Source organism: Pipistrellus kuhlii, unplaced genomic scaffold (genome assembly GCF_014108245.1).
Source record: "Pipistrellus kuhlii isolate mPipKuh1 unplaced genomic scaffold, mPipKuh1.p scaffold_m20_p_3, whole genome shotgun sequence".
Classification (NCBI taxonomy): domain Eukaryota; kingdom Metazoa; phylum Chordata; class Mammalia; order Chiroptera; family Vespertilionidae; genus Pipistrellus; species Pipistrellus kuhlii.
This window is the reverse complement of record NW_023425529.1, coordinates 48095637-48118808: the sequence shown is the minus strand read 5'-3', so window position 1 is coordinate 48118808 and position 23172 is coordinate 48095637. Positions and strand designations below refer to the sequence as shown.

The window sequence follows — 23172 nt, the reverse complement described above, 5'->3', positions numbered from 1 at the left end:
CTCAGGCGCCGCCCCCTTCTCCCCACGCCCCGAGGCGCCCTCCGCCGGTTTTCTTCCCTCGCCCGGGATCCTCTCACCCATCCGCTGCCCGGCGGGGGGCGTTGGGTGCACCTGACCGTGGCCCGAGCCTTATAGGGACAGGCGCCTCCTCCTGTGACAATCCCACCCACCGGGCCCCAACTCCCCGACACCTCCCGGGCCGCACACTCCATCACCGAGCTCCCCCCGCCGCGCCTCGTCCCCGATTCCTCCGCCCCTCCTTCCAGCCGCCGTCCCGACGCCCCGGGCGCTCCGCCGGAACGGGCGACGTGCCGGGGGGATGCGCTCCATGAAGGCGCTGCAGCACGCGCTGAGCAGGGCCGGCAGTCACTGCTGGAGGGGAGACTGGGGTCACCTGAGCCGGAGCCCCCTCCTGCGCGGGGGCGTCCGGCACCACCTCCGTGAGGCCGCGGCGCGGGGCCGGGAGACGCCGCCCAGCCACCAGCCGCAGCGCCCGGATCAGTAAGGCTTGCGCGACGGGTAGGGCACAGGCTCCCGCTCACTAGCTCCCAAGCCCCGCTCCTCGGGAGCGCGTCTCGGCTTCCCTCTCCTCTCTTCTCCGCTCACTGGCCTGCGATGCCTTTTCCTGTAGAGTTGGGGTTCTGGGTCCGCCGCGCTCGGGCGGTAAAATGCCGCCCGCCCGGGAGAGCGTTTGGTCAGGTCGGTCCTCGGGATGGCGCCTGTCCCAGGTGCGTACCTAACGGGAGCCTGGATGCGCGCAGTGTTTCCCGGTGCACGTGTCTGAGTGCGGGGCTGAGTGCGCACCACCCGGCCTCACCCTCCCTCTCCTTCCCGTGTGTCTTTTAGGGGATGCGTGGGTACGCGACAGCCTCCCCGCTCGAGTCCTGCTGGACTGGGGTCTGCCGGTGCGGGGACTGTCGGTGTGGGGTGTCTGTGTTCCAGCGTGTTCTCGGGGTATAACATGTGATGCGCTTGTATTATTGGTGCGCAAGTACGTGAGTGTGTCGTTTGCGTGTCGGGTGTGTGCTTGACCAGGGATCCCTAATCTGTGAATAAGGCTGTTTTTCCAATTGGTGGTTGAATGGGGAAAATCTTTATAATAGTGGCGGGTTGCGGGGGGGGCGGGGGGGGAGCATAAAACGCAGATTTCTGAAACTAGAGCCCATCAGATCTGTTATTTGTGCTTCTCAGGCTTTCTGATCTATAGGACGCTCGCGCTCGCTCGCGCTCGCTCTCGCGCGCGCTCTCTCTCTCTCTCTCTTTCTCTATCTCTCTCTCTCTCTCTCTCTCTCTCTCTCTCTCTCTCTCTCTCTCTCTCTCTCTCTCTCTCTCTCTCTCTCTCTCTCTCTCTCTCTCTCTCTCTCTCCTTTCCCTTGGGGCTCTTATTCTGCCCTCGCCCCCAATACCCAGGAACACTTGGTGGCTGCCACAGAGGCAGAACAGGAAATACTGCCTCCCAGCAGTGAATATAGACACTGTCCAAGTAGCCCCTGCTCTATTACAGCAGGAACAGGAAATGGACCGTCTGCCTGTCATTGACATCTACTGATGACTTTCAGAAGATATGCACACGTAGTTAAAGTAGCCAGACACACAGCCCTACCTCACCACTCCTGAAACCCCTGTTCTGACCAATATGGTATTGTGTATGTGTTTATTATTATTATGCTGTACTTTTCCATCTGCCTCTTCTCAAGGAGGCATGGAACATTTCAACTTTAAAGAACAAGTCCTCATCGAAGCCGGTTTGGCTCAGTGGTAGAGCGTCGGTCTGTGGACTGAAAGGTCCCAGGTTCGATTCCGGTCAAGGGCATGTACATTGGTTGCAGGCACATCCCTTGTAGGGGGTGTGCAAGAGGCAGCTGGTCGATATTTCTCTCATCGACGTTCCTAGCTCTCTCTCTCCCTTCCTCTCTGTAAAAAATCAATAAAATATATTTTAAAAATAAAAAATTAAAAAAATAAAGAACAAGCCCTCTCTCCCCTCATCTAACTCTCCCATTCAACTTTTCCCAAATAATTGCCATGGGAGAAATGATGGTGGGATAGAGCCCCTTCACCCTCACACTTTCTGTGGGATTGGGGAATGAGAGGTGTCCCTGGTGCCCTGCCCCCTTTCCTTATCCAGTTGAGTCAGGTGGATACCGGTGTTTTTAGAAAGCTTGGTCCTCCTGCCTATGGCTGCCTGTGCTCCCAGGGACTTCTTGCTAATGGCCTTGGACTGATGCTCCCTGGGGCAGAAGGAGCTGAGAACACTGCAGGGGGATGAGCCCTGGGAATATGACAACATGAGGGGGAGGGGTTCTTGTGTGGGGGGGCAAAGGGGAGTAAAGTGAAAATACTATTATTCAGGTTATTGTTTGTTTTTCAATATTTAGCTTTATTGTTTTTATTGTAAAAGAAAAACAAGATAGAGCATCAAAAATTAAGTTCCAAATTAATTTTGTCATATATATCCATATATATCCTATATATAAAATTTAGCAGAAATAGGACCATGGCACTCATATTATTTAGTATCCTATCTTTTCCACTGAAACAGCTTTCAATATCATTGAATGTGTGCATATATTGTTATTTTAATAGCTGCCATTTTGCCATTTTAAGATTCCATTGTATGAAGTATCATAATTTAACCAATTTTCAGTTTAGTTAAATTCTTGTGCATTTGTTCAGTTATTTCTTAGAATAAATTGCTATAAGAGTTTGCTCTCCAGAGATTGATATCTTGTATAATCTTCTAGAGATATTTTTTGCACATATCAGCAGATACATGTTAATATTATTTTCCCTTTTTTATGCAAATGGTATCATACTATATTCATTGTTCTGCATTTTGCTTCCACCCCTCAACATTATGTTGTAGATCAATCCATATCTGGGTCAAAGAGTGTGCAATTTTGTTTGTTTTGTTTTGTGAATCCTTACCTGTGGACACTCTTTCCATGGTTTCTTTCTGAGAGTGGGAGGGAGGGAGAAAGGAGAGAGGGAGAGAGGGAGAGAGGGAGAGAGGGAGAGAGAGAGAGAGAGAGAGAGGGAAAGAGAGAGAGAGAGAGAAACGTCTATGTGAGAGAGACACATGGATCGCATGAGCCCCAACTGACCAGGGGGCAGGGAGCAAACCCAAACAGAGGTACGTGCCCTTAATGGGAAATTGAAATCCTTCAGTGCACAAGTCGGTGCTCCAACCACTGAGCACACCGACCAGGGCAAGCCTTATTTAAGGCTTGAGACACATTCAGTAGGATGGCATTATTTCCTGTCTTCCTTCAGCTTTGGGCAGAAAGACCTGCCCTCAAAGTGTTCCTGTATATTTCTCTTCTTGAGTTATTCCTAAGATATCTTTCTCCTCCCTTCCTCTGCCACCACATGAATCCTCACTTCCCTATAGGCACTACGCTTATTGTGGCAATTGGATTTCCTCAGAAACAGAACAACTTCTCCCTCTCTTAGTATTTCTCCTAGAACAAAATACATATACACACATGCCAGTCTATGCCAAACCTCTTGATTATTAATATATTGTTTTATTTTTAATACATTGTTTCAACAGAGAATATTCATATTCAATAGATAATATGCATATTCATATAGTTAACAATTCAAAATTTACAAAAAGATAGTGGGAAATATCCCTCCCACCCCTTTTGCCAGCACTTGCTTCATCTTCCTAGGGAGAGATAAATCAGTCTTCCAGAAATATTTTGTGCCTGAAAAAGCAAATCTATATGCTTTTCTCTTTTAAACATAAGTAGTACCATACTAAAAATAATGTTTTATAGCTTGCTTCCTTTAGTTAATATTAAATCAATATTTATGTATGCCCTCATTAACTTTTTTTTTTATTGATTTTAGAGAAATCGGAGAGAGAGAAAGACATCAATTTGTTGTTTCACTTATTTATTTATGCATTCACTGATTGGTTCTTGTATGTGACCTAAGCTGGGATCAAACCTGCAACCTTGGTGTATCAGGATGACTGAGCTTCCTGGCCAGGCTTTTTTTTTTTTTTTTTTTTTAAACACTGCACAATAGTCCATGATATACGTACACTATAGTTTACCAATCCAGTCCCTGTTGATACACATGTAGGTTGTTTCAGTATTACCTATCACCAACAATGCAGTGAATATGTTACTTTGTAGGTATGTGAGTACATCTACAGGATAAATACCTGGAAGTCAAATTGTTGGTTCCAAAGGTTTTTAAGGATCTTAATCTCAGATAGCTGTCATATTTCAAATGATTTGATAAAATAATTCATCTAAATCTATTAACATATTAATAGGAGAATTCTTGAAGACCAAGAAATCTTCAGTACCTGGAACCTGGAGTGTTATAAGCCAGCTAGAGAGATAATTTGGGGAACAGAGAACTTCCTATAAGTGTAACTAGGTAATTCTTTTTGAAGACCACTGTGTGCTAGGGATTTTGCTCAATGCTAGGAAGACAAAAATACATAAAACACAAAGGCCTAATAGTGGAACAAGAGAAATTCTTGTGTCGATAAGATGATGTGTCATACCAGCTGTATAGCAGCATCTGGAAGTTAGGGAAGCCTTTAAAAAGTTAGTAACATTTGGTTTGGACACTGAAGGATGAGCAGGACTGTGCGACACGAAGGATAAAGAGGTTATTCCATGCAGAAGTTTTACCATAAGCAAAAGCCAGGAAGCCTGACAACACATGGCCCATTTGGGAGCCACCTGGCATAACTGGAGTGAGGGGCACCATGAAGAATAGAAAAGGAATGTTGGCAGGTTCTAAAGAGCCTTCAATGCCATACCAATAAATAATAACTTATTTTATAGGCAATAGGGAGCTATCAAAGGTTTTTGAAAGTGAAATGACATTTGCATTTTAGAAAGATGACTGATGCATTGTGGAAGATGGGTTGTAAGTCAAGAAGAGTATAGTACTGTTAGGAGTTGGTGATAAGGAAGCATGATGTACCAAGCATCTGCTTCGTGAAAGACAGTTTTTGGAATGTATGGAATGTTATTTTAATGAAGCCTCACATCACTCATGTAAAGCAGACATTACTACCCTTATTTTATAGATGAGGAAGCCAGTTCAGCAGTATTAAATAACCTTACTATCTATATTAAGATCATACAACTGTTAAGGTGCAAATTCTACTTCTTTCTACTATACCATGCTGGCACAAGGGAAGAGAAGAAAAGAGGGTCAATTTGAGACATTATGGAGGTAAATTCATCCCACATTGTTTACCAACTGAACATGGATGCAAGGTATGGGAATTATCCAAATGGCTCCATGTTCCCAGCTTGGCAACTGGAGGAGTGGTAACACTATAAACCCAGATGGAAATACAAGAGGAGCAGAGGGGAGGAGGTGAAGTTACCTCAGGTCTGGATATGTTACATTTGTGGTATCTGTGGAACATCTAGAAATGGAAACGACTATTAGGCAGCTAGAAATAAAAGTCTAAAGGCCAGGAACAACAACAACAAAAAGCTTGTGAATAAAATTTAAGACTTCTCAGGACAGATGTGAAAACTGACATTATGGGAATAGACCAGATAGCTCTGGGAGGAGGCCTAGAGTGAAGATACCTACTACGTATAAGCCCATGTCCAGGAGGAGCAAGGATCAGTTCTCAGGTTCCTGCCCTCCTCCCCTCTCTGCCCCCAGTGATTCGTCCGAGAGTGGCATGCTGTCCCGCTTGGGTGATCTGCTCTTCTACACCATTGCTGAGGGACAGGAACGAATCCCTATCCACAAGTTCACTACTGTAAGTTTCTCTACCTGCTCAGAACCCTAATCCCTTGGGGTCTCTTATTGATTTTAGAGAAAGGAAGGGAAAGAGAGAAACATTGACTTTGTTGTTCCATTTATTTAAGCATTCATTGGTTGATTCTTGTATGTGCCCTGACCGGGAATCCAACCCACAACCTTGGCGTATCGGGATGACACTCTAACCATTGAATTATCTGGCCAGGGCCCTGGGGATCTCTCCAAAGTGGGGAAAACGGTAGGGCTAGTACGAGGCAGCTAATAATGGGTTGCTTCATGAGGATGAGGAATAGTAGACACCTGGGCTGATGAAACAATCCCATCCTGCCCCAGGATGGGACGTGAAGTCCTCTGACTCAGCTCATCTTCTTGGTTTGGGACTTCGATCCAAGGAGTTCAGAAACCAGCTGCCTTAATGAAAAGGGGTAGGAAACTCCCATTAGCCTTCAAAGCTGTTCTATTTCTTCTTCTTAGTTTGCAAACCCATTGTTACACCGAATGTAGTAGTTGGGGTTAAGCTAATTGTTCTCCAATGAGAAAGAGTAGTAGGATTGTATTACTGTCGGTGTGGCTGATCTTATTAGCTTCTTCTTTACCCGAAAGGCACTGAAGGCTACTGGACTGCAGACGTCAGATCCCCGGCTCCGGGACTGCATGAGCCAGATGCGCCGCATGGTTCGAGAGTCCAGCAGTGGTGGCCTCTTGGACCGAGATCTCTTCCAAAAGTGAGGGCCCCAGGAACAAGGGCAGCGCTCTCCATTGTTCTTGGAAATGGATTATAACAGCAGGGAGGGATCGCAGGGATTGGAAAGTTCAGTCTCTCATTTTATTTTATTACTCATTACACAAGTTACACATGAGAGGCACATACTCAGTATAAGAGTTCAAACAATATAGAAATACATTTTCTCCTTTCCCTGTCTCCCCAATCTCAGTTCCATTTCCCAGAAGTAAACATTATTAACAGATCAGTATCTTTTAGATAATGCCCTATGCATTTACATACATATAAGAATACATGTAAACATGGTTATTTAGGACTTTTAAAATATAAAGATGACCTAGTATGCATTTTATTTGGGTACTTATTTTTCTTGGGCTCTCTTTCCACATTATTCCAACCCCTCATTTTAGAGGCAAAGAAACTCAAGACCCAGAAAGACAATGTGACGTGCCAAAGGTCACACAGTATGGGTCCCAAACCTGATGACCACTCACACCTTTATTCCAAATTTCCATGGCTCCAGAGTGAGTCACAGCTGCATCTCTCCAGCTCCCTAACCCACTCACGTCTGGAATCCAGGTGTGTGAGCAGCAACATTGTGCTCCTGACCCAGGCATTCCGAAAGAAGTTTGTCATTCCTGATTTTGAGGAGTTCACGGGCCATGTGGATCGCATCTTTGAGGATGCCGGAGAGTTCACTGGAGGCAAAGTGAGGGCCAGGGGACTAAGGGAGGGCAAGGGCTCTGGGCCAGATATACCTTGCTTCTCAGAGATTTCCTGGGGCTGGGAATCCAATGGATGAGGGGTGAGAAGCAGAACTTCTGAAAATGAAAACAAGGGCTTTATGTATCTCTATACATGTAATTTCTAAAGCAAGTGAGGGGATTTGAAGTTTTTGTGGGGGCAGTTGGCATAAGGACTCAATAGAACTTTGAAAGAGACTTATAGGATAATTGAGCCTAAGAACCAAAAAGGGAAGCTGATCCCAGAATACTCTTCTTTTTACCTTCCATGGACTTGACTGCCTTCTCTGTAGGAGTGGAGCTACAGAATGATAAGGTCTTCTAGGACTTAAGTCTTGGGTGTCTCTGAAAACCACAGGCAGGAGAGAACTCTGTTGTCCTAGAGAAAATAGAATTTTAGCCTTTATCGAAAAGGTTCTCCTGACCCTGAACCTCAGCAGCTCTGTTCCCCTTCCTCACTTCCATATCTCCATTCTGTCCATTTTCTCTACCTACTCATGACCAGGTGGCAGCCTACATCCCTCAGCTGGCCAAGTCAAATCCAGACCTGTGGGGCGTCTCCCTGTGTACTGTGGATGGTCAGCGGTGAGATGCTGGGTGGGAGAAGGGGAAGCAGGGCCCGGGTGCAGAACATGGGCCCACCTCTCACAGCAGCTGTCTGCCTCCAGGCACTCTGTGGGCCACACGAAGAACCCCTTCTGCCTTCAGTCCTGTGTCAAGCCCCTCACCTACGCCATCTCCGTTAGCACCCTGGGCACTGACTACGTGCACAAGTTTGTGGGCAAGGAGCCCAGTGGCCTGCGCTACAACAAGCTCTCCCTCAATGAGGAAGGTGAGCACTGCCAGGGCTCAGACCAGACTCATAAGTGCTCCCTCTTATCCACACCTCACCCTTTTGTGTTTATTTCTCTGCCCTTCCTGATTTGCTCTGTCATTCCATCCTCCCTGCAGAGTCTAGCCTGCAGAGTGGCAGGCTGTAAATGAGGTTTGTTTTTTCAGTGGCTGATAAAAACACTGGGTGGTTTGTGTTTCCTCAGGAATCCCCCATAACCCCATGGTCAATGCTGGCGCCATTGTTGTGAGCTCCCTGATCAAGGTCAGTGCCACCCTAGCCTTCTCTAAAACCCCTGTTCCTATGTCCCTCCTATCTGTCCTGCGCTCCAGGGAGATTGGTGGGGCTTTGATTCCTTTGAGGATCCCCAGGAGGCAGTGAGGGCACAAAGGAGGATGTTAGTAAAAAGGAACTTTACCCCTGCCCCCACGCATGAGTCAGGAACCCAGAGCTTCCTGGCCCTTAGAGAAGTGTGCAGGTCCTGACCCCTACCTAGAACCAGGGCCAACTGCCAGACACAGGGGGAGGACAACACTATCAGGTGCTGATTGGCCACTTCTGGGTGAGGGACACACAGAAGGAAGGGTGAATGGCCAGGCCAGGGTGGCTATTCACGTCACCTGGAACTATGAGTTGGCCTTGAACAAAGGTGTCAGGCAAGCCTGTCAGCTGTAGGTCTCCCAGGGCTTGAGTAACAACCTGAGAGTAATGTGGGCAGCAATGCTCTGGAGCCAATCACAGCCCCTCCTGGGGAAGGTGGTGTTAGGAGCCCTTCCTCCAGGGACATAGGTGTCAGAGTTCCTGTGGTGTTGACACTGTCGTTGACATGTGCAGGAAGTAATGAGGGTGGGAGGAGAGCTGGGCAGATGCTCCAGGACAGCTCTGTCTATAGCTCTGTATCTGGGGCCTGCCTCATTCCGTTCCCATCTAAGCAAACCCTATTGAACTTGATTTTCAGCTAAAATCTTTAGCTTTTATTTCAATTACCAACATAATTGATAAACTTGAATAGTACAATATATGCAACACACACCCTCATCCCATTCCTGTTTCTCCAATCTTGGAGACAGTTATGGGAGTCTGGGAAAGGATAGAGTAAGGATCCAGCATGGGGTGTAAGGAATGAGGATGGGATCAGGAAAAGGGGTGGGGCTTGGGGACAGGATTGGAACCAGGAAAATGAAAGTGGGAGTCTGTGATGAGGGTTAGAATTGAGGATGGACGTGGGAGTGAGACTCCGGGAGGAGTGAGGCTCATAGACGGGGTGAGGTTATTTGTATTCATTACTTGATAAAAAAATATAAATGATTTTGTTTTTACGGTCACTAAATGTACATGGATACAAAAAAGTCTTAACTGTTTATTGGTGTGGGTTTTTTTAATAAAAAGATTAATATACAATAAAGAAAAAGAAAAAAAAGTTGATTGTAAAATGTAACACATTCCCAGTAGCAAACCAGTTTAACATTTTAACTGGGTCCTTCTGATCCTCCTCTGTCAGCCTCCTAGGCTTGGAATACTGATATCTCTCTCTCTCTCTCTCTCTCTCTCTCTCTCTCTCTCTCTCTCTCTCTCTCTCTCTGCAGATGGACTGTAACAAAGCAGAGAAGTTTGATTTTGTAAGTTTCCCCTGGCTGCTTTTCTCCGTGGCGTGTTGTCCTCTCCACTGCCCCAGTGCCTGGCTCTAACCCTTAGATAGTGCACAGCCCATACTAGAAGCCTGTTTCCAGAGCTCTGGGGATCTGCTGGCCTCAGAGAAGAAAGGCACCTGAAGTTCTTGCTGGGAAAAGAACTAAGGGGTTCACGGAGTTAGTAGGGGTCCTCACTCATGTGGTGCCTCCTGTGCCTCTTTTTCTCTTCTAGGTGTTGCAATATCTGAACAAAATGGCTGGGAATGAATTTGTGGGTTTCAGCAATGCCACGTAAGACCTTGTTCACAGGATTGGCTGAATACATTGTGTGTGTGTGTGTGTGTGTGTGTGTGTGTGTGTGAGAGAGAGAGAGAGAGAGAGAGAGAGAGAGAGAGAGAGAGAGAGAGAGAGAGAGAACCGTAGGAGGAAGAAATTCCAAGGGAACTTTGGCCCCCCCAGCTCCCTCTGAGCCCCTGCATTGGTGTTTGTTTACTTTATAAAAGAATTTGCTCTGTTTCTATTTAGTACTTAATGAGTGAGGTGATGTGAGGATTTCTTGCCAAGCCTCTCATAGCCAAAACCTTCATCAGTTTTTCTAGACTAGATAGCTAAACAATTTGGGGTGTTTTGTCTTTTACACTTCATAATGAAGCTCCGCCCGGTACTTGCTGGAGTCCAGGAGTTTCCCAGTGTTACTGGGGTTGATTTCATTTAACATGTGCAATGTAGTTCTGTCTCTCTCAGGGAAGTACTTTTCCCCCTTCTCCTCACACCCACCCCTCAAACATCAAGTTCTAAATTGGGTGTTTGCTTCAGATTCCAGTCGGAGAAGGAAACGGGGGATCGGAATTATGCCATCGGCTATTATCTAAAGGAAAAGAAGGTAATTGGGAGAGGCTAGGAGAGTCCCTGGGAATTCTGTGGCTGGGGGACTTGGGCTGAGGTCCTGGCCTGTGAAAAAGACTACTGATGGCCTGAGGAGAAACGCTCTGCCCTCTTCTTCCTTGCAGTGCTTTCCTAAGGGGGTGGACATGATGGCTGCCCTCGATCTCTACTTCCAGGTAAACAAACACTGCCCTCAACTCAGGGTCAAGGGAGCAGGACAGGCTGTACTTCTTGCTCTGACCCTAAGGGGTGCTCCTCCAGAAACACCAGGGGGACGTGTGGAAGGATCAGGATGCCAAGAACGTTGCTCTACAACCAAGGGTGTTCAGGTCCACACCACGCCCTCCCCTCTGCCTTGTCTCCACAGCTGTGCTCCGTGGAGGTGACCTGTGAGTCAGGCAGTGTCATGGCAGCCACCCTGGCCAATGGTGGGATCTGTCCCATCACAGGAGAGAGCGTGCTGAGCGCTGAAGCAGTGCGCAACACCCTCAGCCTCATGCATTCCTGTGGCATGTATGACTTCTCGGGCCAGTTTGCCTTCCATGTGAGTGCTTCTGGCCCTCCCATCCATTTGCCACAAGCCCATAGCCAGGAAGAGAGGACACTGACTCTATGAAGGTGGAGAAGTGGAAGCTTGTACCTGCCTCCCATTCACTAACTTCCAGCCAGGCGATTAGGCTGAGAATCCTCAGGGGCTTGCCAAACACATCAAGTCCCTCAAACACATAAACACGTCATGTTGTGGCCAATCTTCTGTGGCCCTTCACATGGCTAGTGCTTCTCTAGATCTCAGGTTAGATGTGGCCTCCAGAGAGAGGCTTTTCTGACCACTTTTATCCTCAGGTGGTGCCCCTCCCACCTCCTTCTCTATCCCATCACCCTGCTTCTTTTCTTCTGTATTGCCGTAAGCTTTGATTATTTTTGTCTATTTGTCTACCTATTTATTGTCTATCTCCTGTCATCAGAACGAAGAGGTTTTGTCCTAGTTCTAGCCTCAGTCACGGAGTAGATACCAAATAAATATGTCCTTACTGAAGCCATGGATTAAAGGGGGCAGGGGAGGACAGGAGTAGGAAAAGCTAATTATCAAGCCAAAAGGGGTGAGATGGGTGTGGCCTTGCCCACATAGTCATTTGGGATAAACTATTAACCCAGACTTGGGACACCTCTAGCTCATCCTCAGTTTCAACTTTGTCCGCAAGGTGGGCCTGCCAGCCAAGTCAGCTGTGTCAGGAGCCATCCTCCTGGTGGTACCCAATGTCATGGGGATGATGTGTCTCTCACCGCCACTGGACAAGCTGGGGAACAGCCACAGGGGCATCAGTTTCTGCCAGGTGAGTTACTTTGCACATAATACCATATATCTTGAATGAGCAACTAACGCAATTTTTAGCTCCTACTTAACAGCAGAGAGTAAGTAAATAATCTCTCTGGCTTACAATTTTAGAAGTTGGTGTCTCTCTTCAATTTCCACAACTATGACAACCTGAGACACTGTGCTCGAAAGTTAGACCCACGGCGTGAAGGGGGAGAAGTTAGGGTAAGGAAAACCCCAGGTGGCGTCTAAGAATATTTCAGAATACCCAGCATCCAGGGAGGCGGGTCATGGGGCAGAGCTGGGCATGGGTAGGCTCAAAGTCACAGTTAATCTTAAGTGGGTATGACCTGTTTTCCAGAACAAGACGGTGGTAAACCTGTTATTTGCTGCCTATAGTGGAGATGTCTCAGCCCTTCGAAGGTACTTCTGTGACAAATAAACACAATAAGATCTCATGAGGAGTTATCATAGGAAAATAGTTCAGTGCTTCAGCTTTAGAGTCAGATACAATGGACACAAAGTGCACTTAAATGAACATTTTTTGAAGTACAGTGCCTATATGTAATAAGACCTTAATTAACAGTAGCCACTATTATGATTAACCTGGGTGTGAAGAGCGGTGGTGGTAGGTAAGGACCCTGCCTTAAATGGATTACAACATTGGCAAATATGTACTGGGTGGCTACCACAGATTAGCAATGATGTTTCTGGAACCATCATACTCCCATTTCCCCGATGTGGGAGTAACAGTCACGTCTGGGTAGAGAACACACTGTTCGAGGCCTATGATTTTGGCATAAGCTCTGGAACCTAGCCAGTCTGACCCCACTTCAGAAAGGGCGTGAGTGATTCTGAGCTGATAAGGGTTACTCCAGCTGCTTTCCACTACCCTCAGGTTTGCCTTGTCAGCCATGGACATGGAACAGAAAGACTATGACTCCCGCACGGCCCTGCATGTTGCTGCAGCTGAAGGTATCTGAAGGTTAAGTAAGAGGGGAAGTAGACGGGAAGACCCTTCCTTTTCTACCAAGAGAACCCTCCCTCATTGGGTACGCCCTCAAGGTGACAGGAGCAGTCACTCGTTTTGTCCAGACACCCTGCAGTTTGCAGGCTGACTGTGATTGGGAACTGCAGGGAACAAAACGGGAAGAGGCCTTTTCCCCTCCCTCATTGGTTCAGAACTCCAGCTGCCAAGGGTCTGCACCATTGTTGTCGCCAAAAGGTTCAGGATCTGTACCCCCTCCTTTTCCTTCTGCCCATATTCCTAGGACACATTGAAGTTGTGAAATTTCTGATCGAGGCTTGCAAAGTGAATCCTTTTGTCAAGGACAGGTGAGTAGGATTAAGCTAAAAGGGGGCGCGGGTAGCCACCATTCTGTATAGAACCAGGGCACTTTCTCTATCTTCTTTGTTCCTGTCAGGTGGGGCAACATTCCCCTGGACGATGCTGTGCAGTTCAATCACCTGGAGGTAGTGAAACTGCTTCAAGATTACCAGGACTCCTACACACCCTATGAGAACCAGGCTGAAGTAGCAGCTGAGGCTCTGTCTAAAGAGAACTTAGAGAGCATGGTGTGAGCATGGAGCACACATGGGCCCCGCTCAAGAAAAAGCACGAACTGGCCACACATTTAACCCATCGCACCAAACATGCTAGAGAGAGCTGCACTCCTTCAGTGCAGACCAAGACAGGCCAGTGCTTTCTGTGAGAGTCAAAATACCCCATTTCCCTTGGCAGCGAATAGAGAAGTGCCTAGGTGGATACTGCCTAAGAGCTATCCACGGAGACTGTGGGCTTCTTCAAGGTACAGCCTAATTGCCTCGCCCACTCAGAATCTTCCCAGGTCTCCACCCAGGTCCCCTCTTCCTCTCCCTGAAGAAACCATCATGAGAGAGAAAGAGAGAGACACTGGGTGAAGGGGCTCTGGCCACCATGCACATGTATATACCCACAGAGCTATGCACCTGGTTTCGGTTGTCTGGAGAGATCTGTCCCCCTTGGCAAGGAAACAGACATTTTATAGACAGAGAAAGTATTTTGTGCTTAAATAAACTTTAATTACACAAATGATTATTTTTGCTAAACCTAGTCCTCTTTCTCCCCAGGAGGTATTCAGTTGCATCACCATCATAAAGAAAGAGTAAGATGGAGCCACAGGGTCAAACAGAGAAATATATATTTCACATACATGCTCATCCCACCAGGTTTTCCTCAGCCCCTAATACTGCTTTAGGTTAAGTGTATTCTGCTGCCAAGGTTGCGGTGGGAGGATAAGAGTTTGGATCTGAGCAGGCCCAAAAATGTATTGTGCAAGACCTCAGGTCTCTCCTCCTCTGGAAGTTCCAACTGTAGCAGAAATGAGGACTGAACTTCTCAAGAATAAAGTTTCCAGCACAAATGCTCTTAATATCCCCCGAGTGCCTCTTTCCCTGTGGTAGTGACTGTAACTGGCCCATGGGTACAAGGGGTTGTGCAGATGTCAGAGGTATGCAAGTTAAGGCAGACGGACTTCTGGTGATGATAGCTGCATGTGTGTGGGGCTGAGAGGCCAGCTTTGAGGTACTGAGGAAGGGGGGCTCTCTCTCACTCTGACAGACAGTAAAGCATTTCCCGAGGGAGCCAGAGCCCAGACTCTATGAGCTTTAGAGAAAGGGCCAAGTCACTGAACACTCCTCCAGCCAGAGGTAGAAAGGATTTACTGTGGAGAGACTCAGTAGAACACCAAGAACAAACACAAGTTACACATGGGAAGAGGGAGAGAAAGGTATCATAGTGAGCCGAAGCCGGTTTGGCTCAGTGGATAGAGTAGGGGTGTCGAACTCAATCAGAGAAGGGACCAAAATCTAAAATCCAGCCTAAATCGCGGGCCGAATGGTTTACTGAACAGTCATAAACTGTCATTGTGATGGAAACGCAGCGGAGTGCAGTGATGACAGTGCGGTGGGGGCCACATTGCAAGGCCTGGTGGGACGGATTTGGCCCACGGGCCTTGTGTTTGACACATGTGGGATAGAGCATCGATCTGCAGACTGAAAGGTCCCAGGTTCGATTCCGATCAAGGGCATGTACATTGGTTGCAGGCATATCCCCGGTAGGGGGTGTGCAGGAGGCAGCTGGTTGATGTTTCTCTCTCATCGACATTTCTAGCTCTCTATCCCTTCCTCTCTGTGGAAAATCAATAAAATATATTTTTTTAAAAAGAAAAAGAAAGAAAGAAAGGTATAATAGTGATGAGCAAATCCAAACAAAGCTGAAAGGAAAGACTCCAGGACTGAACAGTCTGAGAAAGGCCTGGGCCCAGGAAGACGGAGGGACCCAATGAAGCAAGTCAAGGAACATACATTCATGGCAGCCTAGGAAAATTGGCAGTAGCCTAGCTTTCACAGGTAGGGGGGAGGGAAATGACTAAGACATTGCACAGAGGGAGCCAGAGGTTACTTGAGGCAAAGTTAAAAGGTTCCAGACACTGGGAGGAGGACAATGGCAAGGGTGTGATTGGGAACTCCAGTGATGGACACACTAGAGGCCTTTAGGCACCTCAAGCCCCGAATGGGTCAGCAATTCTCCATCCCAAAGGGCAAAGGCAGGTACCACTGGACCCTGGAAATCTGTTTGTAGCGTGTGGACCACAGCAACCCGGCTCACATCCACCAAGCTCAGCTTCTGGGCCTCATACTTCAGCAGCAGCCCCACCTTCTCTGGATCCCCAATGCCCTCAATAGGGGCTTTCTCGTTGGCCAACATGGAATGCCACTTGCGCTGGGCATAGGCGAACACCCAGGAACGGCCATCGACACCGATGCAGCTATCCCGAGAAATGTCCACATCCGCCACGCCTACCCGGAACTGCTGCGAGCGCTTCACAGTCACCTCCCAGTAGTGTCTGCCACTGGTGACAGCCGTGTCTGCCAGCACCACTGCCCACTCCCGGAAACGCTCCACATTCAGGGCCAACTGGGTGGGCTCCAATCCCACCATGCCATATTTGACACCTGTGTCACCTTTGAAGAGCGCCAGGCTGCTGTGGGCGGTTTTCTCTTCCAGTTTGAAACTGACGCCTGCGGGCAGAGTAAAGACACTGGGTGATGACAGGGGAGATCTAGAGACAGAGACAAAGGGAAGCAGGCTGTCATGGGGTCGCCAAGAAGCGGGAAAGAGTCAGCAAATGGATCAGGCAAGGAAGCGGGGTGCTTTATACAGGCAGCCCAAGGAGCCAAAAAGCTCCGGCTGTCAAAGCCCTAGGTCAGTGGTCGGCAAACTCATTAGTCAACAGAACCCAATATCAACAGTACAAAGACTGAGATTTGAGAGCTGAAAGTCGACTTCTGCGCATGGGCCACGAAGTTTCAATCGCACTGTACGTGGGCGCCCGCACGTGGTATTTTGTGGAAGAGCAACACTCAAGGGGCCAAAGAGCCGCATGTGCTCGCGAGCCGCAGTTTGCCGACCATTGCCCTAGGCTTTTAAAGAGCCCAGAGAGTGTCCTAGGTTTGGGATTTCAACACCAACGCAGGTGGGGGGTGGAAAAGCTATGGGAAACCGTTTTTAGGAGAAAGGAGACGACCCTACCTCTGCGGGCTTCGGCGGCGGCAGCCCCCAATCGTTTGGCTCCCCAGCGGCAGAGGCAAGGCGAACACGCAAAGGGCAGCGCCATCTTGCGCCCCGGAAGGACTAGGTACAAGGCCCCACCTGTGACCCCGCCCTCAGCCCGCCCGCTTCGCTCGCTCGCACTCGGTGCGCGAGACGCTGTGGCGCAGGGCGATGACGTAAGAGAGTCGGCGCCCGTGAGGGAGCCGCCATTTTAGTGAGCCAGCGGCGGTGGGCACAGTTTATTGGTGTGTTTTTTTCGGAGGACGGAATCCTGCTCGCGTTTTAACTGACTAAGACCGTTAGAGAGATGATGAAGCAAGACGGTTACAAGTGGTTTTAGAATTAAACAATAATTGGGTTCGAACCCGGCCCCGCTGTATGGCTTTAGACAAAACACTTCTCCGAGCTCTCGAGTTCTCATTTGTGGGGGGGAAATCTCTAGCCGACAAAGCCAGCACCCACAGCCAGCGCCCACGGCCCGGGCGCCATGAGCGGCCAATTCGGGCGCGCCGCGCTGAAGGAGCTGTTGTGCGGCCCGCGGGCCCGGGTGCCCCGCCTGCTGGTGCGGCCCAGCTCCGGGAAGCCCGACGCGGTGCGGCGGCGGCTGGTGGGCGAGGTGATCCGGCGTTCTGAGAGGCGGAGCTTCCAGCTGGTGGGGATGAAGATGCTGCGGGCGCCCGAGAGCGTCCTCGCCGAGCTCTACCGGCACCATCGGGGGAAGCCCTTCTACGCGGCCCTCCTCAGCCACATGCGCTCGGGGCCCGTGGTGGCCATGGTCTGGGGAGGCCCCAACGTGGTGGGCACCTCCAGGGTCATGGTCGGGCTTACCGACCCGGCTGAGGCTGGCCACGGCACCATCCGAGGAGACTTCAGCCTCCACATGAGAAGGAACCTTACCCACGCCTCCGTGGAGGGGGCCCAGCGGGAGATCCGGCTGTGGTTCCAGAGCGGCGAGCTGGTGGACTGGGCAGACGACGGCTGCCGCGGCAGCCTCTACCCGGCCTGAGCCGCGGGCCACTACCCCCCCCGCGAGGACTTCGCCCACCCCTGTGCCCTGCCCGCCTCCCCTCACCACCTCCCCGACCCCTCTGCCTCAGCCCAGTGGAGCCAACCTAATGTGCCTTTTGCTATCCTAAACCATTGAGAGATTGGACCAAATCCTTCTTGCAAAATGCCAAACCAATTTGGAGTATCTTACAAAAGTGGGTAGTTTTACCTCCTCTCCCCCAAAGGGGAGACATTAAAACTCATTGTGCTCTGCAACAACAACAAAGCATCTGGCTAACAGACCTTAGGGAAAATTAAATGAGAGAACAGCTTAGAATACCACTTGACAAGTAGCCAGTGGGTAGGATGCAGTTGTTTTAATTAATATTAAATACATAAGTACTGTAAATGTTGGTTTTGTATTTTCAGAACTAGGAATGGAGGTTAAACCCTCATTTGTTTTTCCCAAGTTAACCAAAAACATCACTGTTTTGTTTGTGTGTGTCTTTGTTAATCCTCACCCGAGGATTTTTTTTCCATTGATTTTTTTTTTAGAGTGGAAGGGAAGGAGGTGGAGAGAGAGAGAAACACTTGGATTGGTTGCCTCCACTAGCCTCTGGGCCTACAACCCAGGCACGTGCCCTTGATGGGAAATTGCTGGAGGCCCACTGAGTCACACCAGCCAGTGTGGGGGCTTTCCGTCCGCTTTAATTCAGTGTCCACACTGCAGTCAGAGTGATATTTTTTAATACGTTTTATTGATGTCAGAGAGGAAGGGAGAAGAGAGAGAAACATCAATAATGAGAGAATCATTGATTGGCTGCCTCCTGCACACCCCCTAGTGGGGATTGAGCCCTCAACCCAGGCTTGTGCCCCTGACCAAAATCAAACCTGGGACCTTTCAGTCCGCAGGCCAGTGCTCTATCCACTGAGCCAAACCAGCCAGGGCCAGAGTGATATTTCTAAATCACAAATTTGATCATACCACTCCCCTACTTAAATCTTTATTTAAATATATTTTATTGATTTTTTACAGAGAGGAAGGGAGAGGGATAGAGAGCTAGAAACATCGATGAGAAACATCAGTCAGCTGCCTCTTGCACACCCCCTACTGGGGATGTGCCCGCAACCAATGTACATGCCCTTGACCAAATCAGTTCAACCTGAGACCTTTCAGTCCACAGACCGACGCTCTATCCACTGAGCCAAACCGGTTTCGGCTACTACTTAAATCTTTTAATGTGCCTGCATCAAATTCCTTAGCAAATTCCATGGTCATAAAACTCTACATAATATTACTGCTGCCTACGTTCATTTTTTTTTCCTTACAAAACACAATTCCTCTTTCAAAGGTCTACGCAGGGGTCTTCAAACTTCTCTCATTATGAGAATCACCTGGTGGAGTTGTTAAAACACAGATTCCCGGATCCCAACTATAAGAAGTGCTATCAGGAATCTGTGTTTTAACACCTCCACCAGGTGATTCTCATAATGAGAGAAGTTTGAAGACCCCTGCTAGTGGATAAATGAGAATGTTGGCAGAGGCAATAGGATACACTAAGTGCCATGATTGAAGTGATTATAGGATATTCAGTAAGCAAAGAAGAAGCATCTGGTTTCTTGTAGATGAGGGAGTGTTGGGGAGAGACTTCCCAGAAGTCATAGCTATAGCTTTAAAGCACAAGTGAAAGAACCCTAGCCTGCTGAAGATCTCAGCTCAAGTCTTTCCCAATATGCATACTCTTAAGTATCTCATCTATTCTGGTGGAGTCCCCTATCAAGTATTGGAGGACTCTCAAAAACTCTACCCTATATGTCTTTCCTGAGTCCAGATCTATATACCCAACAGCCTATTGGTCATTTCTACCTGGTGTCCCCCAGTTACTTCAATCTTTGTTCCCCCAATCTTACTGATTTTATTATTATGGGTATTGATTTCAGAAAGCGAGGAAGGGAGAGAGAGGAAAACATTGATGTGAGAGAGAACAATTGCCTGCCTTTCCACACCTTACCAGTACGGGGATCAAACCCACAACCTATGTATGTGTCCTGATCCAAAATCAAACCTGGATCCTTCTGGTGGGCCTAATGCTCCAGCCAACTGAGCCACACCAGCCAGGGCATCACCTCAATTTTAACATGTCTAAAGCTAATTTTGTCTTCCTACATAAACTTCCTAGATTCCCTGACTCTGGGAAATGCCACCCATAACCAGCCAGTTTCCCAGGTCAGAAACCTGGAAGTCGGAGACCTTTGTCCCCCTCTCACATAACTGATTGTCATTGAATCCCTAACACATTAAATCCCTGGAGTACTGCATTGGCCTTCTAACTCATCTCTCATTCTCCTCAATGCTGTCAAGAGAACATTTAAGGAGGCAGCTGCCTATCTCATACATTAGATTGTGGATTCTTAAGAATTAAGAATTAAGTCCTTTGTTCTCTCTGCCCCGGGGCCTCAGTATTCCCAGTAGTACAGATGAGTGTTCACTGTTTTTGAATGAATGAATAATGAATGAGTAGTATGAAGGGAAAAAATTTTGTACTCACATTCCTGGAGTGCAGTGGTTTCTTGGCTCCAGCAGGGGTCGGCCTGGCACAGCCTTTTCGTCTGGCTTAATATGTAAGAGGTTTCTAGTCCTTAAAAAAAAAAAAAAAAAATTTTTTTTATTGATTTCAGAGAGAAAGGGAAAGGGAGAGAGAGATACAAACACCAATGATGAGAGAGAATCATCGATCGGCTGCCTTCCACACACCCCCTACTGGGGATCTAGCCTGCAGCCCCAAGCATGTGCTCTGACCCGAATCTAACTGCAACCTCCTGATTCATAGGTTGACGCTCAACCACCGAGCAACACCGGCAGGGCGAGGTGTCTATTCCTTTTAAGCCTAGGAGCGAATGGGTAGAGGATAAATTTCCTTCAGAATCCTCTTCTGTCAGTACTTTTTGCATTTTGGTAATAATGAGAGGAAAATTTCTGGTAATAATGAGAGGAAATTTTCTGGATTATGTTCAGATCGTGAGAGCTGAAGCAAATAGTTTCTTACCTGTCATCTCTTGCATTATTTCACTTTTACAGATGGACTATCCATCTAATAAACTCACATCATTCAGATGATTTACCACCTCATTGCTAATGAACAAGTAATTCTTAACATTTCCATGCATAACAATTAGGAAGTGATAAAATTTTACTTGATGGCTCTTGCAGCTCGGCCACCGACATGCCATCCAGACTCAGGAAGACCCGAAAACTTCGGGGCCACGTGAGCCACGGCCACGGCCGCATCGGCAAGCACAGGAAGCACCCGGGGGGGGGGGGGCGAGGTAATGCTGGTGGCTTGCATCATCACAGGATCAACTTCGACAAATATCACCCAGGTTACTTTGGGAAAGTTGGTATGAGGCATTTCCACTTAAAGAGGAACCAGAGCTTCTGCCCAACTGTCAACCTTGATAAACTGTGGACCCTGGTCAGTGAGCAGACGCGGGTAAATGCTGCCAAAAGCAAGACTGGAGTTGCTCCCATCATTGATGTGGTGCGATCGGGCTACTACAAAGTTCTGGGGAAGGGAAAGCTACCAAAGCAGCCTGTCATTGTGAAGGCCAAGTTCTTCAGCAGAAGAGCCGAGGAGAAGATTAAGGGTGTTGGTGGGGCCTGTGTCCTGGTAGCTTGAGGCTACGTGGAGGGAAGTTCCATTAAAATGTCCAAGTACCTTTGTCAAAAAAAAAAAAAAAAAAAATTTTACTTGATGAACAAAGGAGGAAAGACATTTAAGGTATAGGGGACAGTTTAGGCTAACGCACTGGATTATGAAACAGAATCGAATGTTTGAGGAGCCACAGAAGCACAATATTGCCAGCGTCTCATGCTGAGGTAATAAGAAGAGCAGTTGGGCCGAAACCGGTTTGGCTCAATGGACAGAGCGTCGGCTTGGGGACTGAAAGGTCCCAGGTTCGATTCCGGTCAAGGGCGTGTACCTTGGTTGCGGGCAAATCCCCAGAAGGGGATGTGCAAGAGGCAGCTGATCAATGACTCTCATTGATGTTTCTAACTATCTCTCTCACTTCCTCTCTGTACAAAATCAATAAAATATATTTAAAAAAAAAAAGAAGAGCAGTTGGAAAAGTTGAGGCTGGATTATGAAGAGTCATATATGCCATGATAAGAATCTTTCAGCTCTTCCAGAAAGTAGCCAGAGGTGACCCCAGAAAATGGTTCACTATTCACTTGACCCTGAAAACCACACAAAATCACGCAAATCAAGAAATGCAAATCTTTATGTTCACTTTAAGAACACTCATGAAACTGCCCCGACCATCAAGGGTATCCATATCTAAAAAGACGCCAAGTATCTGAAGGATGTCACATTACAGAAGCGATGTGTGCTGTCTCACTGTTACCATGGTAGAGATGGTAGGTGTACCTAGACCAAACAATGGAGCTGGACTCGGGGTCAGTGGCCCAAAAAGAGTGCCGAATTTTTGCTGCACATGCTTGAAAATGCAGAGAGTAATGCTGAACTTATGGTTTAGATGTAGATTCTCTGGTCACTAAGCCCATCCAGATGAACAAAGCTCCCAAGATGCAATGCAGAATTTACAGAGCTCATGGGCAGATTATCTCATACATAAGCTCTCCCTGCCATATTGAGAAGGGGTGGGCGGCGGGGAGAACAGCTTGTTTCTAAACCAGAAGAAGTTGCACCAAAGAAAAAAATATCCCAGCCCTAGCGGGTTTGGCTCAGTGGATACAGTATCAGCCTGTGGACTGAGGGGTCCCAGGTTTGATTCCGGCAAGAAGCACATGCCTGGGTTGCAGGCTCAATCCCCAGTGTGGGGCATGCAGGAGGCAGCCAGTCAATGGGTGATTCTCTCTCATCATTGATGTTTCTATCTCTCCCTCTCCCTTCCTTTCTGAAATCAATAAAAATATATTAAAGAAAAAGATAACCCAGAAGAAACTAAAGAAATAAAAACTTACAGCCTGGGAGTAAATTCATCATAAAAGAAATACTACTAATAAAAGTAAAAGAAAAACATCTTTCAGGCATTCAGGAGCTGTTGGAGGGAATACATGGAAATGACAAACTACTTTTATTAAGCTAGGGCTGGCAGCAACATGGAGAATTCATTGAAGGGGGTGAGGCTAGAAACAGGGTCTGAGGCCACTGACGTCCTCAGATGAGACATGGTGTGAGCTCAGCTATCTATGAAGTAGAATTGATGGAGCTTTAGTGACTGGATGAGAGGATGGGGGAAGGAAAGTTAATTCATAGGTTTCTGATTTAATGAGGGGACACAGAAGGAAAAGCATGTTTGGATGGGGGAAAGATAATTAGTTGAGTTTTAGAGGGACTGAATTTGAGGTGTCTGTGGAATACCCAGGGGGAATGGTCTGTAGATATGTGGATATAAATTTCAAGAGAGAAATGAAGTCATTCAAGGAGGGGGTGTAAACTTAAGTAAGTGGGGGAAAATTGAAGGTGCAATCCTAAGGAATACAGTACCTGAGACAACACATATGAAGGGCTTAGAATGGAACCTGACCCAGATAGTGAGCACTGGTCTGCCTGGCCTGGGGTTGTATCTGACTTTGTAGGTAAGGAAAGGGAGAAGGAAGCAAGAACAGAATTGGACAGTTTATTTTCACTCTATTTCATATATATATATATATATATATATATATATATATATATATGTA

At 47.7% G+C, this 23172-nt stretch overlaps 4 protein-coding genes across 8 annotated transcripts; 3 read left to right on the top strand and 1 right to left on the bottom strand.

The window, feature by feature from the left end:
- Positions 1-77: 77 nt before the first annotated feature.
- GLS2 (glutaminase 2) lies at positions 78-13961 on the top strand. Of its 5 annotated transcripts, XM_045588134.1 has the most exons (19): positions 698-728; positions 5169-5208; positions 5656-5755; positions 6361-6482; positions 7061-7190; positions 7730-7809; positions 7893-8056; positions 8262-8320; positions 9643-9675; positions 9920-9978; positions 10504-10570; positions 10698-10748; positions 10940-11116; positions 11775-11906; positions 12020-12112; positions 12249-12310; positions 12786-12862; positions 13159-13222; positions 13312-13961. In XM_045588134.1, exons 1-19 carry the CDS (start codon positions 713-715, stop codon positions 13466-13468), a joined length of 1683 nt encoding a protein of 560 aa, XP_045444090.1. In that variant the 5' UTR covers positions 698-712; the 3' UTR covers positions 13469-13961. The 5 variants fall into 5 exon arrangements, with proteins under 5 accessions (XP_036311700.1, XP_036311702.1, XP_036311701.1 ...); XM_036455807.2 differs by lacking the exons at positions 698-728; positions 5169-5208 and adding an exon at positions 78-501; XM_036455809.2 differs by lacking the exons at positions 698-728; positions 5169-5208 and adding an exon at positions 382-519.
- Positions 13962-15120: 1159 nt separating this feature from the next.
- On the bottom strand, positions 15121-16590 carry SPRYD4 (SPRY domain containing 4). Its single transcript, XM_036455814.2, has 2 exons — positions 16461-16590; positions 15121-15949 (listed from the first exon to the last, which is right to left on the bottom strand). Exons 1-2 carry the CDS (start codon positions 16543-16545, stop codon positions 15411-15413), a joined length of 624 nt encoding a protein of 207 aa, XP_036311707.1. The 5' UTR covers positions 16546-16590; the 3' UTR covers positions 15121-15410.
- A 378-nt stretch (positions 16591-16968) lies between these two features.
- Positions 16969-17777, top strand: LOC118728875 (nucleoside diphosphate kinase, mitochondrial-like). The gene has a single exon (XM_036455815.2). The coding sequence runs from the start codon at positions 16969-16971 to the stop codon at positions 17485-17487; it is 519 nt and encodes a 172-aa protein (XP_036311708.1). The 3' UTR covers positions 17488-17777.
- Positions 17778-20653: 2876 nt separating this feature from the next.
- Positions 20654-21196, top strand: LOC118728876 (60S ribosomal protein L27a-like). The gene has a single exon (XM_036455816.2). It carries the CDS (start codon positions 20693-20695, stop codon positions 21143-21145), a length of 453 nt encoding a protein of 150 aa, XP_036311709.1. The 5' UTR covers positions 20654-20692; the 3' UTR covers positions 21146-21196.
- Positions 21197-23172: the final 1976 nt, after the last annotated feature.